The 15,409-nt window shown below is 43.4% G+C and overlaps 1 protein-coding gene across 1 annotated transcript; it reads left to right on the top strand.

Moving 5' to 3' along the window:
- The first annotated feature begins 1,380 nt into the window (after positions 1–1,380).
- On the top strand, positions 1,381–15,106 carry TACC3 (transforming acidic coiled-coil containing protein 3). Its single transcript, XM_070943192.1, has 16 exons — positions 1,381–1,419; positions 2,499–2,661; positions 3,396–3,517; positions 4,816–5,541; positions 6,422–6,506; positions 6,968–7,139; positions 7,687–7,733; positions 7,846–7,976; positions 8,513–8,603; positions 9,538–9,708; positions 10,485–10,561; positions 11,831–11,874; positions 12,840–13,000; positions 13,836–13,942; positions 14,036–14,156; positions 14,619–15,106. Exons 2-16 carry the CDS (start codon positions 2,500–2,502, stop codon positions 14,685–14,687), a joined length of 2,286 nt encoding a protein of 761 aa, XP_070799293.1. The 5' UTR covers positions 1,381–1,419; position 2,499; the 3' UTR covers positions 14,688–15,106.
- The last annotated feature ends 303 nt before the right edge of the window (positions 15,107–15,409 follow it).

The raw sequence follows: 15,409 nt of genomic DNA, 5'->3' as shown, positions 1-15,409 counted from the left end.
TTCAATTGGGGAAAATGTGACACAATCCTAGACCAGGCCAAGTCCCAAAATGCCAGGGAATTTCTAGAAGCCTGGCTGGCACCCTAACAAATCAGCCATCAGTAGACACAGAGACATTAATAGCCGGAAAGAGACTATGCAAAAGAGACAATCAACCAGCCCAAAAGAGAACAAAAAGGACTCCAGCCCCTCTCCACCAGTCAATCAGCACCCAGATCAGCATAGATGAACTCCAAGGTCAATTTCAGACCAACAATCAAGTAAGCAACACCCCAATCAAGAAACTGCCAAAGAGCCATCAGTAAACAGTCCAGCCAAGGAATCTCTAAGAGCACCCCTCACCCACCCAGACCAGCAAGACACCAGAATGTAAACTGACAGCAAACAGCATAATGTTGATGTTTTGATGTTTGATTTTGTAATGATAATGTTACCTAGTTTGGGTAATGAAAGTTTGCAAGAAAACAAGCAAGCTCAGGGAGCACCCAGGAGCCCTTCCTCCTCCTCCCACCCTCCTCTTCTCCCTCCTCCCCCTTCTCCACTCCACAATCCCCACTCCCTTCTACACTGATGATGTTACCTAGTTGGGTCATGAAACGTCTGCAAGAAAACAAGCAAGCTCAGGGAGGACCCAGGAGCCCTCACTATCGTTAGCGTGTTGTTGGGCCATGATGTGACATAAACTACCAGAGGTTAATAATATGAACTTCTGTACCTTGAAAGATTATTGACCCCTGAATATCCCCGCCACCATTCCTCCATTTTCAAAATATTTTTTTTGTAATTTTTATTTCAATATGTACTTGAAATTGATTGAAGGTTGGAGAGTTTTGCTCCTCAAACTTTTGTTCTAGTTTTAAAAAACGCCCTGGATTAATCAGCCTGCTTACATCCATTTATTTATTCATTTAAATGTTTCCGCCCCCCATATTCCCCTAGCAAATGGGCAGTTTGCGATTTATAAATAATAAATAAAAACAATAAGTGCTTTAATCTCCGAACTGGACCACGCGCATGCGTGCAAAACGCACAAAGGCTAAACATCAAACCGCTCGCCGCTTCCGGCCTTCCGCGTCCAAGTGCGGGCCACGCCTCCCTGGCAAGCTCCTCCCTCCGGTGGGGGAGGGGGTTTCCCGCGGATGTCATTCGGCGCATGCGCGAGCGCCCGGGCGGCTCCGCCCCAGCGCCTCGTGCGTGACGTCAGTCCATTCCAAGCTCTCCATTGGCGGAGAAGAGGCGACGTTCAAATTTGAAACGGGAGCTGGCGTTGAGGGGGGAGGGTCGGGCAGCGGCGCTCGGACGGCGGTGAGGGAGCCCGGCTGACACGCGTCTTCAGCCCGTTCCCACGTTGTTTTCTTCCCCCCGTCCCCGTCCCCGCCCCCGGCTGAGCGTAGAGGGGCTCCGAGCCCGCTTCCTCAGGTGAGTTGGTGGCGAAGGGAGGGGGCTCGCGGGTCAAGAGGGTCGTGGGAAGGCAGCCCTGGACTCTCTGCCCCCCCGGCCCTCTGGCCCCCCCGGCTGCCTTAACAAGCCGCCTTCCTTCCCCCTGGGGAAGAGTCGGGGTTAGGGTTAGGGTTGGTGTGAACAGACTCGGAGGTCCTAATTTATTTTACTATTTTTACAATAAAATAAAAATATACACACGCATACGTACATATATATACATACATATATTTTTGTTTTTGTAGATTTTCACGGGTACAAGTATACAACCAAGACTTGCATGAATATATATATATATATATTGTTTTAATTTGTATACCGCCCTTCTCCAGCAGGACTCAGGGCGGTGAACAGCCAGAATAAAACAGAACATACAAAATTTAAAAACAGTTTAAAAATAAATATTTTTGGCCGCAATTTAAAACAACCCAGTTAACCGGGCAATAAAAAGAAAAATAATAAAACAGTAACACTGCACTTTAAAAGAAGGACCACCTCCTGCCTGACAAAGTTATGCCAATTATTTATAAATATCAAAATACTTGTCATTTGTATGCTTGCAGTATAGAGTAGTAGGGAGTCCTTGCTGCTCTCTGAGTGTGGTTATTTTCTTGCAGCTGTTCCGTTACCCAAACTAGGTAACATCAACAGTGCTAAATGTATAATTATGAAATTTGTTGTTACCTTGAACTAAGGGATTAATTAAGAGTTGTAAAAAGGGAGCATTGTTGCCAATCATTTTCTTCCTGACCCCGGAATGTCTTCTTCTCCAGGAAAACGGCCTTGGGTGCATAGTCTGGCTCAAGCTAGAATTCCTTATTTTCAATTCTGTGTTTCAAAGGAGTATGGAGAAAGGCCCCGTCCTGACCGCTGATGGGGAAAGCTTATTAATGCTGTCATTTTTGCAAACCTGAAGGGGATGCAGGTTTCAAAGCTGCTGCCAGCAGTGAATTAATTGAAAGAAGCGGGGCACCTGTGTTCAGAGGTTGTTGCATTCCAAGGCTGCTATCCTGAAGCAAAATTCTCAGATAATGTGCTTTACGTGCTTTGCCTTTTAGGATGAGCCTGCACGCTTTAAATGGAGAAAATGCCGGTGAGGACCTAGCGGCCGGAAACTGTGTGATGCTTTTGACGTCTGCAGAGACCACAGGCAGGACTTCTATCCTTCGGCTGTCGCAGAAAGAAAATCTGCCACCCAAAGGAATAGTGAAGCCTATGAAGGTACGCATGGAGGTCTATCAGAGCCATTTTATAACAGAAGCAACAGGGGGAAAAGGCATCTTCGGTTTTGTAGCCGGGAGACAGAACACCATATACCAGAAGATTCGGCTGAATACCACTTCAGAAGAAGCGATTAGTTGGGGGGTTGCAAAATAGATGCGTTTAGGCCCAAGTGGGCTTGGATATTTGGTATTTCAGCATGTTTTATTTATTGTTTTTATTTATTTGTATCCCACTTTTAATGTTTTTACAAATAACTCAAGGCAGTGAACATTTATACATACTTATTTTCTCCACAACAACCCTGTGAGGAGAGAGAGTAAGTGGCCCAAAATCACTCAGCTGGCTTTCGTGCCTAAAGTGGGATTTGAACTCATGGACTCCAGCTTTCTAGCCTAGTGCCTTAGCCATTAGACCAACTGGCTCTAAACTGGTTTGTTAGCTCAGCACTGTGTAGAAGACATAGGGATACAAATAAATATTTATTTGTTGCTTAGTTTTTACTATAGCTCTGATTTGTGTTTAAAGTTTTCTGGATTTTTTTTTTAATTGCTGGAACTTTTAACAGAACTATTTTTGGGCTCCTGGCTTGAGTGTCTCTTAGCAATGGAATAGCTGAATATTAATGTCTTCTTAAATATGTAAAAAGAAAAATGCAGCTGTAAGATTTTTCCCTGCTGTTCTGAACAGGGTTATTCCCCCCCCCCTTTTTTTTTTTTTTTTTTTTTTTGCAGGTAACTTTCCAAACACCACTGCGGGATCCTCAAACTCGCAGGATCTTAAGTCCAGATAGAAAGAAAAAGGCTGAAATTTCTCTTGTCGCAGACAATCTTCTCTTGCCTACATGCACTGCTGTGTGAGTAATGACTTCTCTAATATGTGTTTGGAGAATTTTTGACCAAAAAAGTGGCAAGACGACAGTCTGTTTCCCCAAAAGCATGTCATTCCCTTACAGAATTCCCCCTCTGAAACAAGGAAGAGTTCCTTCCCTGTAGAAATTGGCACTTTTCTCCCTTGGAAGCCTACGCAGAGAAAGAGGGGCTTGTGCTAAATGTACTTAGTTGTTTAAAAGCATATTTAAATATGGCGGCTGTTCTTGGCCCTTCGGTCTGGAAAGGAAGGATAGTTGCCTTAGCTTGGACCTTCTGCGGTCAAACATCTTGATGCTTCTTGCCTTCTGTCCGATGGGCTACGGGAAGACCTTTTTCGTTTTTCCACACATGTCAGGATTCTTCTAAGATCATTTGTGAGTTGAGTCTAGGAATGGGTTATGCAAGGATGGTTTATATTCTGTTTTGAGCTGTTCGTTTTTACTTTACTAGACCAAATATTCTTTCTATACAAGTTAGTAAAGTTCTGGAATAATAGTGGGAAAATTTGAGTTACAGCCTGTCTTAGGTATGAAGCCACCTGTATGACTTTGCACAAGTCATTTCCATAAGTTTCTCCTTGTAGTCGCCAGAGTCATGTCTAATATAAAGACTCGAGAAAAACATTGTACTTTTTAGTCTTCCAGAGAAACAGTTCTTAATCTTTTATTCCGCCAATCGTGTTTTCAAAATTTTAATATATAAACTTAAAATCTGCTTTTCCTGGGGGTGGGTGGGAATATTATGATCCTATCTTGAAAACTGCACCAATGCATCAGATTCAGAAATTGGAGCATAATTATTCAATGTGGTACCTATATATTTGGTGTATATCTGTAGGGTCATTGTGCTCTAGGGTCTCCAACCATAGCCACGTTAAGATTTGTGGACTTCAGCTCCCAGAATTCCCCAGGCAGCTTGCTGGAAGCTGAAGTCCCCAAGTCTTAAAGTGGCCACGGTTGGAGAGCCCTGCTCTCTGAGGTTTGTTGTTTTCTTGCAGAGGTTTCATTCAATATTTATTTCCAAATTATTCCCATGGAGTTCAGATCAGATCAGCTATAGGTGTTAAAGAGTAAAATCAAAGCACCCAAGGAAACACAAATACTCTGCTTCAAAACAGGCTCTCAGAAGTGGGTAGCGTATGTCCTGGTCAATAAACAATGGGCCCCATGAATTACAGCCTCTTCTCCTTGGTCTTCCTGAGTGCCAAACAGAAACCGCCTTTTCTTCAATTTCCGTATCCTCTAAAACTAAGTAAAGTGAACGCTGTGTATCTTTTCAGCAGGAGTCAACCCACAATGACCACTGAGATTCCTTCAGGAAAAGAGAAGGTGCCCACAGAAGGAGAAGTCCTGATTCCTGATCTGTCAGATGATCTAAGCTTCCTGTCCACTGTCCATGATGTTGAGCCATTTCAGAGCTCAGGCAACCTCCTGAATTTTTCCAACGGCCAGAAACTGCCCCTTTGGGAAGATTTTACTGGATTTTCCCTTTCAGGTGGTTCGTCATCTTTTCCTCAAAGCGTTCCTGAAAATCCTCCATCTGAGGAAGCAGGCTGCACAACCAGGAATCTTTTCTCCCTCCTGGACTCCTTATTGCACGATGATGACGTTTCCAAGCAAATTCTAAGTTGCGATCATGCCCCAAACCTTGTTTCTACCAGAACTTGCAACTCTGAGCCCTTACCAATATTCTACTTACAAAATCCTCCCTTGCAGCCCATTCAAAAATTCGGGAGCTTTGAAAATCTAAACAGTGATGAAATAAAGAACATTGAAAAGGAGACTAGCACTGAAACGAGAGAGAGCTGGGCTCCCAAACTTTCTGACTGCATGATCTTTGATTCTGACTTTGACACTTTTGGGTGTGCGCCCAACATTCCAGCCACTGAATGTCCTGCACCCGGTTTAGAGAAATCTGATGTCCCAAAAGATGAAGCAGACATTCCGCAAACACAGGAACCGAAAGTACCAGATACATTTGAGACAATGGAATTAATCCCCAGAAGCCTGTAAGTGTTTGGGGACTGTAGCCGGGCTAATCTGAGCCTTGAAATATACTGTAGCGTGTATTGGTAAAGCCCTTGTAATCAGGGAAGGCCAGAAATTTACCTTTCGGTGTAAATGAAGTGGTGTGCATCTAGTCAATTGTTCTGGGTTGCATTATCAGTTTTTTTTAAATTTTGCTCAATATCCAGTTCTTTTAGCCAGTCCAAAGTTTTGTTTAACTTCATTATGCTAGATTTTGTCCAGTTTTTAAGCATAAACATGTTTCATCAATATTGCAAGCAATGCAAAGTTTCTTTTGAGCTGGAAAACAAAGATCTCCACATGGAAAGTTTTAGTCTGTTGGAACATTTTGATTAGTTTGGATTCCGATCGAATACAAATTATAATATGTTTTGTGTGTTTTACCGTGGGAAATAATTAAGCCTCTGATCCCATGTTTAGATTTTCAACATCACAAAAGTACATCAATGGATAGTACCTTCATAGTGTTGCCTGCTGTCTAATTTTTTGAAAAAAATGGTCAGAGGGCTTTTTTGAATGGAATGAACTGAAAAGAAGAAGCCTCGTGGCTTCTTCTGAACTCAGAGTACTTGAAACCATGGTTCTGAGCCTAGAACTTTTGGGGCATACTAGTAATTTATACTGCCAGTTATTTGAAAAAAGCTAATTTCCCCCCAAACCTTTCTTAGCTGTACGATACAGAGAAAGCAGGAGAACCACAGAGGTGTTGAATTGCAAATGACTGACTTAAAAAGCACAAAAGATTTGCCAGCCACCTCGAGTCACTTGGTTGAGTTAAGCAGCTACAGGAATGGAATAAAATGAAATGTCAAACATCGTTTCTGTCAAGACGTTCTAATATCAACCTTCTCTGTTGCTCAGGAAAGAGATTAAAGATCGGATTTTAGCGAAGAGCCAGGCTGTGGCTGAAAACGATGGCGGAAGTGAACCTCCAGAAGAAACCCAGGTATCGTCCCAAAACTCATGGTTGTGTTTATGCCACGCGGGCCTTGCAGAGAGAGAGATCGGCCCTGCTTCTGGGGGCATTGCAGAGAACGCCACTGTCTCCGATTCTGCAACACCAGGTCCTCCGTGGGTTCCCAGTTAAACTGTTGGTCCGATTTATTCCGAGGCTATTATTCGTCAGGTTCTTTGACACTTTCTCCACAGTGAAGTTGTGTTTGAGCTGCTGCTGCTTCTGCTGATTTCACGAGAGGCCGGGGGCTGGTCTGTGGGATTGGCAAAACGAGATTAGCAGGACAAGACTTCTGCTAGGACAATCTGCCTGCAGTGGAATAACCGCCCGTTGTGCTGTTATAGCACAGCTCAGCAGAATGAAAGGGAGAAGTTTAGCCATGCGTGCGATTGGAAACAACCTCTGCCTACTGAACATGTCTCTTCCCCCCCCCCAAAATATTTTTTACTTAGGAGAAGCCAAAAAGCATCTCACCTGAGGCCTGGGACCAAGGAGACGTGCCTCTGAATGGGCAGCTGCCTGCAGGTGACCCATTGCCCCAGGCCCTTTGCGGAAGGACAGAACCGGAGAGCGAGAGTAACCTGCTCTTTACAGAAAATGAAGAATTCAGATCCCCCATGGAAGGTAGGTGTGAGCCTTAAGTCAACATTGGAAGGTTCCCATGAGCAAAACTAAGTAAATAGTCACATGTCCCTGTTTATTTGTTTTTGCTTGTCCTGTTTCAAAGAAGCCTGGAACGTTATTTATACAGAGCACTCCGAAATCCTGTAGACAATAGCACCAGACTAATAAACCAAAAGATTTTGCCCACTGTTTCAAAAGAGAGAAGAAAACTAAGTGCTGCAACCATAAGCCCCCGGGCAGTTTCACCAGGCTGAAAATGCCGTTTTAATGAAGGCGAGAAAGCCATGGTCAGTTCTTCATTTAGAGAAGCAGTTGTGTTAAATCTGTTAATCCACGTTAGTAATTATTTCAGAATCGTCTTTGATTGGAAGCTTTGGCAAAGTACTTTCTGTTTGGTAACAGCAAATAGTGAAACGGATGACACGGCCAATGGGAAGAAAGGCAGCTATCAATTGCAGGAAGGGTTTACTTTTATTTGTCTCTGAAAGTAATTTATTCTGCAACAAAGTTTTGATCTGTATTGCGTCTCATCTGTTTCTCCTCCTAGTTCTCGGAACCCAAATAGACTATCTAGAGCAATTTGGAATGGCCTCGGTAAGTAAGATTACTTGTTCAAGGACACTGCCCTATGCACAACCGCCCACACAGACACAAAATAGGTGCGAAGTGGCAGCCTGTGTCGACTTCACACGTGCGTTTCTTCCAGCTGAAGGAATCTGTCTTGAGAAAGCAGTCCCTGTACCTGAAGTTTGACCCTCTGCTCAGAGACAGCCCTAAGAAGAAAGGCCCCGATCCTGACCAAGCGGCTTTTCCAATAGCTGCATTGCTACAAAATGGGTAGGGGTTGCCTTTATTTTATTATTATTATTTTTTTAAGTGAGAATTTTAGAAGCTCATTTAGAGACCTCTTTAAATGCAGTATTTACATTTCAAAGTTGCCTTTCTATGACTCGATTGATTCTATGAATCAATGGTTGAAACAACCTACCTCAGAAATTAAATGGAATTAGATGGGGGGGGCTCCATCAACCCAGGGGTTGGTCTTACAGGGGTCTGGGCCCCTATAAGGGCTCCACGGCTGCCATCCTAGGAAGTTGGGGGCCAGACTCGGCGACCCCAACGAGGAGGTTAAGCAGAAGTGTTAAAACCCCTCCGGCTTGGCTGGCTTCCTCTTCTGGGCAGGGCAGGGCTGCCAGCTTGACAAAGGCAAGAGGCGCCAGTGAGAGATTACAGGGTTGGTTGGTTTTCAACCATTGAACTTTTGAGCCAAGTTGAAGACAGGCAGGTGCTATTACTACTTTAAATCTAACAGGTAAGGGGAAAAAAAGCACACCTGATCTACAACATGTCTGCCCTTGTTTCTTTCTAAGCAGAACGTCTACAAAAACTGCCTCCACTGAAGTCAAAGCACCGGAACAGGAAGAAAAACTGGTGGAGCTTGACAGCCTCATTTTCCCAGATCTGGTAAGTGCCATCCAAATAGTTCTGGTGGTTTGTTCCCTTTAATGTTTGTAGAATGGAAGCCAACACATCATCAGATTTGTCTTGGGAGATTCTCAGTCCTCCGAGTCCTGGTTGTCCCAAAGGGGCTTTTTTCCCCAAGAGGCAACTGGGCTTCCTTGGTTTTTCTTTGAGGACGTTTCGCTTCTTATCCAAGAAGCTTCTTCAGCTCTTTATAACTCCTTCCATCCTTCAATATCCAGCCAGAGCTGAAGAAGCTTCTTGGGCTGAGAAGTGAAACGTCTTCAAAGAAAAACCAGAAAGTCCAGTGGCCTCTTGGGGGAAAAAGCCCCTTTGGGGCATTGTCAGATTTAAAACATCAAGGTATCGCTGACAAATGAAGTTTGGGCCTTCGTGCTTCCCATTTCATGCCATAGAAGATACATAGAAGCGTCTTTAGATCTGCTCAAGACGATTGGTCAAAGAAACCTCTATTCCCACATAGGAAGATGCAAGGAATTAGGTTTACTATTGGTAATCCTCGACTTATGACCACCATTGAGCCCAACATTTCTGTTGCTAAGCGAGCTGTTTGTTCAGTGAGTCACTTCAGCTGTTAAATGAATCGCACTGCAGTGGTTAAGTTAGTAACACCGTTGTTAAGTGAATCTGACTTCCTCATGGACTTTGCTGGTCAGAAGTTGCAAAGGGGATCATGCGACCTCAGAGGGACACAGCAGCCGTCATAAGTACATGCCAGTTGCCAAGCCTCTGGATTTTGGTCCCATCACCATGAGGATGCTGCGATTGTCCTAAGTGTGGAAAGCGATCATAAGTCACTTTTTTCAGTACCGTGGTCAGGAAATGACCTGTTGTAAGTCAAGGACAACCTGCAGACCATTGAGGAAATGAGCTTTTCTCGAGTAACACGGCAGCTGTTCTCCGTTTCTGGCCACAGGCAAAGGCACCTGCAGACATCCCCGCCGATCAAGAGGTGCCCCCGTTCTCCTGCGCTCAGCCTTTGGAAGCTGTGGCAGATGTGCTGAAACCCAGTGAGAAGGAGACGGAGGAAGCTTTGCAGCAGGTGAAGCTTGAGAGGGATGCTGCTGTCCAAAACCTCACTGCCAAGGTAAGAAATTTTCCGCTCTTTGTTTCGAACCTCCCCCCATGCCCATTCTACCGGAAATTGATACATCATTTTCTTACGTAAATACCATTCAATGGGTGGAGCCATCTTTTAGGCCAGGGGTCTCCAAATTTGACAATTTTAAGACTTATGGACTTCAACTCCCAGAATTACCCAGCCGGAAGACTTGTGGACTTCGACTCTCAGAATTCCCCGGCTGGCCGGCTGGGAAATTCTGGCAGTTGGTGGCCAAGTTTGGGGATCCTTGCTTTAGACCAGCCTGGGCATTCCAAGCCCCCCAGGCTATCTCAACCCTTTGGCTGTCCCCATGCGGCCCATGGCGGGGACCACAGTAGCAGCGTCCTGTGAGGAAATTAATTGGCCCCTCCTGCTGCATTCCACTTCAATGCAAGCCATTCCGCCTTTGTAAGCGTTATGGCTCTAAATTCTGGGCTCTTCTGGAAACCTAACACGACAAAGGACCGTCTTCCACGTGCTTGTTTTGCAAAGCCATCCAATTCCACGGCTGCCATTTGGTCCCCTCAATGGTATGCTCCAGGGCCTTGTGGTAGATTTTTATATCCTAGGGGTTTTATCCAGCTTCCCCAGTGGAATTTCCCTGACAAAAGAAGACTGTGGTCCTAGGACTGTTGTGCTTCTGTTGGAGAAAACTTAGGGAAGCCAGGGGAAAAACGTGGCCTAGCTAACTTTCATTCCCTCCCAAAATCCAACCACCCACCTCTTCTTGCTAAGGGCTTAGGGAATTTTTGCTGTTTCAGATCCAAGAAAAGCAAACAGAGGCTTTGGAATGGAAGAAGAAGCACGACAAGATCTATGCTGAAAAGAAAGAAATGGAGTAGGTATCAGTGGTGAGGAGGGTGTGTGCAAGAGAGGCTGCCCTTTGTCTTTCTTTTTTCTTTTCTTTTCTTTTTTGAACGTATGTTTTATGGGTTGGGCTTTGCCTTGTGATGAGCAGGAGGAAGAAACTCAGAATAGCTGCACCTTGACTGAGTTTTCAGTACAGGCAGTCCTCGACTTAAACCACAACTGAGCCCACAATTTCTGTTCTTAAGTGAGATATATTTTAAGTGAGTTTTGCCCCGTTTTATGACCTTTCTTGCTAAGTGAATCACTGCAGTTCTTAGTAACCCGGTTGTTAAGTGAATGGTTTCCCCTGTTGACTTTGCTCGTTAGAAGGTCACTGCAACCATCATAAGTCCATGCCAGTTGCCAAGCCTCTCAATTTTAATATGATGATGGGGATGCCACAATGGTCAAAAGTCACTTTTTTCACTGCCATTGTAACTCTGAAAGGTCACTAAACAAACTTTTGTAAGTCAAGGACTACCTGCATACGAGGGGAGGAAACTCAAGCAGGGGTGCATAGTTATACCATGCCCGCAACAATAAAAGGAGCATTTCTTTAATCCTCACGTCATGAAGAGCTCTGGTCTAGTTTTGTGATGCAATTATAAATTGGTGTTTCTCTCCACAAAGGCCAGCAAAAGACTCAGCATTGGATAACGATGGCCGGGAGAACGGCTGCATTAGGTCGCATGCTTTTGCTTTGCATTGTTTTTCCAGAGATGGATGGATGGGTTTATATCCCTCCTTTCTTATTTTTATATAAATAAGGTGGTAAACATACCTAATCCTCTTTCCTCCTATTTTCCTCATCACAACAACCCTGGCAGGTGGGTCAGACTGAGAGTGACCGGCCCAAAGTCACCCAGCTGGCTTTGATGGCTAAGGCAGGACTAGAACTCCCCGTCCCCTGGTTTGTAGCCAGGAGCCTTTAACCCCTGGATTTAATCTTCCTTTCCTCACCAGCAGTCGGTAACAGATGAGGCTGTAGATGCCTCTCCTGATTTCATTTTGCCAATTGTTTGTCTTGCCCACCTTTTGTTTTGAGAGGGCAAATGACCTTTCTTGCTTTGTCTTCTCTTCATCTCCTTCACCGCCTAGTTTTGCTAGGAGGGCCTGGGAGTGAAAGGAAAGGCCGTCTTCAGAGAACGGCGACGTCTCAAAGGCACTTGCTGACAGAAAGTGGGACCTATTCAGCAGTGTGACATTTGATTAAATATCCTGATGGCATGTTAATATAATTTTCTTCTTTCATTTTCAGAAAAATTGTTGCAGAGTTTGAGGACATCATCGTACAAGTGATGGGTAGGTTCAGATGAGGTGCTGTAAATATCTCTTTCTGAGGAAGGAGCAACATCCCACAATCCCCTCTGGACTTGGCATTTTGTGCCTGAGACTTGAACGAATGAAACTACCTCATCTGCAGTCGGCTAGAAAACAGACTGGATGGCTAGATTAAGGTGTTGTGACACTACACAAGTTGTACTGCCAAGTCGTTATGATGAGGGCTAAGGAAGACTGGGAACATCATTCAGTGATAGTGGGAGGGTTTCAGGTCGGGAGACCCTGAGATTAGATTCCCCTGCCCAAAATTTCTAGATTTTAAGATGTCCCAAAGGTGCTTTTTCAAGAGGCAACTGAACTTTCTGTTTTTTCTTTGAAGATGTTTTGCTTCTCATTCAAGAAGCTTCTTCAGTTCTGACTGGGTGGTGGGGAAGGGAAGGATTTCTATTCTTTGCAGGCAGCTGGTCATTTGCCTCCTTTTTGGAGAGTCGTTGAGGCTACTTGGAGGTTTATCTGTGTCCTCTCTCTCTAAAAGGACACAAATGACCAGCTGTCTGCAATGGATATAAATCTTTCCCCACCAGCCAGCCAGAGCTGAAGAAGCTTCTTGGATGAAGAAAAACCAGGAAGCCTAGTTGCTCTTGGAAAAGCACCTTTGGGACAACCATGACTTGGATGACTGAGAATCTCCATCGACATTTAGATTTTAAGATCAATAATTGAATAGGTAGTGTCTTAGTTGGGGGGAATTTCCTTCTGGCTTTTTCTATATTTCCTAGAACAGTGGTGCCCAACCTTTCTGGCACCAAGGACCAGGGAATTTTTCCCATGGACTGGGGGTGGGGGTGTTGCGGAACCTTAGATCCCACGCATGCGCGGATAAAGCTTTGCTCTGCTCGCCCTCTGCTTGTGCAGCCCAGTTCCCAACAGGCTGGGGGCTCCTGTCCTAGAAGGTTGTGCCCATTGAACTGACTTTTTTTCCGCAGAGGATTGTCAGACCCAGAAGGAGCTTGCAAAAAAAGAACTGCAGAAAGCCTTGGATGCAAAACAGCAGGCGGTCTCGGACCTGAATGCCTTGGAAAAGTCTTTCTCTGAATTCTTCAACCGGTTTACAAAACAAAAGGAGGCCATAGAAGGATTTCAGAAGGTGAGCGGATTTTTTTTTTCCTTCAGCTGCTCTGCTCTGAGCTGCTTTTGACTCCCTGAAACTTTCGTTTTTTTCATGACAAGCGTTTTGGCTTTAAAGGAAGGAAGCTTTAGGTGTCCTTTTCGTGAATGAGGATCTTTGCAATCGACAACAGAGCTGCCTACATTGCTAATAAAATATAAATAACTACAGTTGTGCCAAATATCAATCTTCAAACATTTGGGGATAATTGTATATTTGAAGGAGTATAAATAGATCCTAAAACACTTTGCTGTCTTTCTTTGGAATGCTGTTAATAGCTCTTTATTTTCAATAGGAGGGTGCTATTTCTGCTTTTTTTTTTTTTAAAGATATTTGCTTTTTTACATAGGGAACCAGTATTGTCTCCTGGTTAATTACACTAATTGGTCAGAAGAGAAAGGTGTCATTAAATGAACATTTATTTTAAACAAATTCCAGTTTCTGTATCTGATCAGATATCTAGATTTGCTCTACTGGAGAAAAACAGGTTTGCCTAAAGAAAGTTTTTGCCTCAAAAACAGGCAAAATGCTACCTTAAATATCCACATAAGAATGTTTAAGAATCTAATTACCAACAGTTTAGCAATGGTGATGATGCTGGTGAAAGGAGCTAAGACTGGCATTTTTTATTTCAAAATCTAAGTGCTTCTTAGCAGAGCCAGAATTGAAAGCCTCAAACTGAACAAAGGTATAATATTCCCATTCAAACGAAGAGGATTGTTTTGTGTGATGGCTTTGTGTTCAAGAAGACAGCGGGGAAGGTGGGGGCTTGTCCTGGCCAGTGAAATCCAAAGGACCCAATCTCGTCCTCTAGAATGAAGACACGCTGAAGAAATGCGTGGAGGATTACCTTGAGAGAATTAAGAAGGAAGAGCAGAGATACCAGGCCCTGAAGGCTCACGCAGAAGAAAAGTTGGATCAGTGAGTTGGGCGTCTGGGTCCTTCTGAGTTGGGGAGAAAGCAGAAACCTTGACTGAGTTAACGTGTGTGGCTGTTTTGTTCCTTCCCACGCAGAGCCAACGAGGAGATTGCCCAGGTGAGAAGCAAAGCCAAATCGGAAGTGGCTGCCCTCGATGCCAGCTTGCGCAAAGAACAGATGAGGGTCCAGTCGCTGGAGAGCAGCATTGAGCAAAAGGTCAGTCCAACCGAGAGCCCCCGCTCTTCCCAAGCAAGGAGGCCGACCAGGGAGGCAAGACTTGTCTCCCACGCTGGGTGGGGTTTTTAAAAGAAGAAAACCAGTAATGGCGAATTTATGGCACGTCCGTCACATTACGTAGCAATTCTAGCTAACTCTTCATTGATAAGCCTGCAAGTCAGTCGGACTCATCTGTGGGGCATACGAAAAAACTGCCCTCCAAGCTGACATTTGGAAAGTGTGGGCTATTAAAATTCAAGTTGAACTCTACTTAAAAGTGTACAGCTCCTTGTATAATCGACATATGCAACTACATTTTCTTTTTTATAAGTACCACACACGTACATGTACACAGAGAGAGCTGTTCCTATGAAGGAGAACTCCGTTAATATAAATGTTACTTTCTAAATTGTATTTATGCAACATCTACCATACGATGCTTTCTTTTTGTTTCTTTAACAGGTAAAAGAAAACAAGGAACTCACAAAAATTTGTGAAGAATTGATTTCTAAGATGGAAAAATTGTGCTAGATCTCTGCATTCCTCCCGTTTTGTTCTGTTTTCCAATTTTGGGGTAGATTATTTATTAAGTGTATTTCTACGCTTCAGTGTCACTAGTTTGACTAATATTATTTGATATGAAATAGTTTCTTTTTATTCCCACTTTCTGTTTCTAAAAAGTAATTGAAAAGGCCTACTGTGGCTCTTCTGTGGATAGCAAGGTTTGGGGTATTTTTGTTTTTAGCCTGCAGTCTTTAAACTACCCAATGTTTGATAGGATATTTTCTACATTCTTGAACTCAACTTTATTGTTTCCTTATATGTTTCTGATAGTCAGCAAAGAAAATTAGTTTCATTTTGTATGAAACAGAAAATTTATCTTTCATTTAAAAAATGAATGCTTCTGATATATTGCACAGACTCTATAATAAAAATTGTTCATTAACAATTTGATGTATTCATACAAATCAATTTGCTGAAATTGCAAAATAAGTCTCTGGTTGTTGAGCCATCTCTCTCTCTCTTTCTCTCTTTGGTCTTTAAAATAAAAATGTTTCATTAAATTTGTAAATTTACTGGGTTGTATATTTTATAACTAAATGAATAAATAGTATGCATTTAATGCAAGTAGAAAACTCAATTTATAACTCCTAATTTTTTAAGACCATGTCAATATTTGTTAGGGATGTTGAGATTTGTTTCAAATTTTTCCTAGCAAAGAATATACCATAAAACTAGTAACATTTATTATT

Source organism: Pituophis catenifer, unplaced genomic scaffold (assembly GCF_029215685.1).
Source record: "Pituophis catenifer annectens isolate HBS135680 unplaced genomic scaffold, rPitCat1.0.hap2 SCAF_4, whole genome shotgun sequence".
NCBI lineage: Eukaryota > Metazoa > Chordata > Lepidosauria > Squamata > Colubridae > Pituophis > Pituophis catenifer.
Note: the sequence above shows the minus strand (reverse complement) of the source record. Positions and strands in the feature narration are given on the sequence as shown.

Bases quoted from the DNA above. Each gene is read 5' to 3' on its own strand.
- TACC3 (XM_070943192.1), top strand. From the start codon at position 2,500: ATGAGCCTGCACGCTTTAAATGGAGAAAATGCCGGTGAGGACCTAGCG. The intron at 2,662-3,395 runs GTACGCATGGAG...TTTTTTTTGCAG, and splicing joins GAATAGTGAAGCCTATGAAG to GTAACTTTCCAAACACCACT. The intron at 13,943-14,035 runs GTGAGTTGGGCG...CTTCCCACGCAG, and splicing joins GCAGAAGAAAAGTTGGATCA to AGCCAACGAGGAGATTGCCC.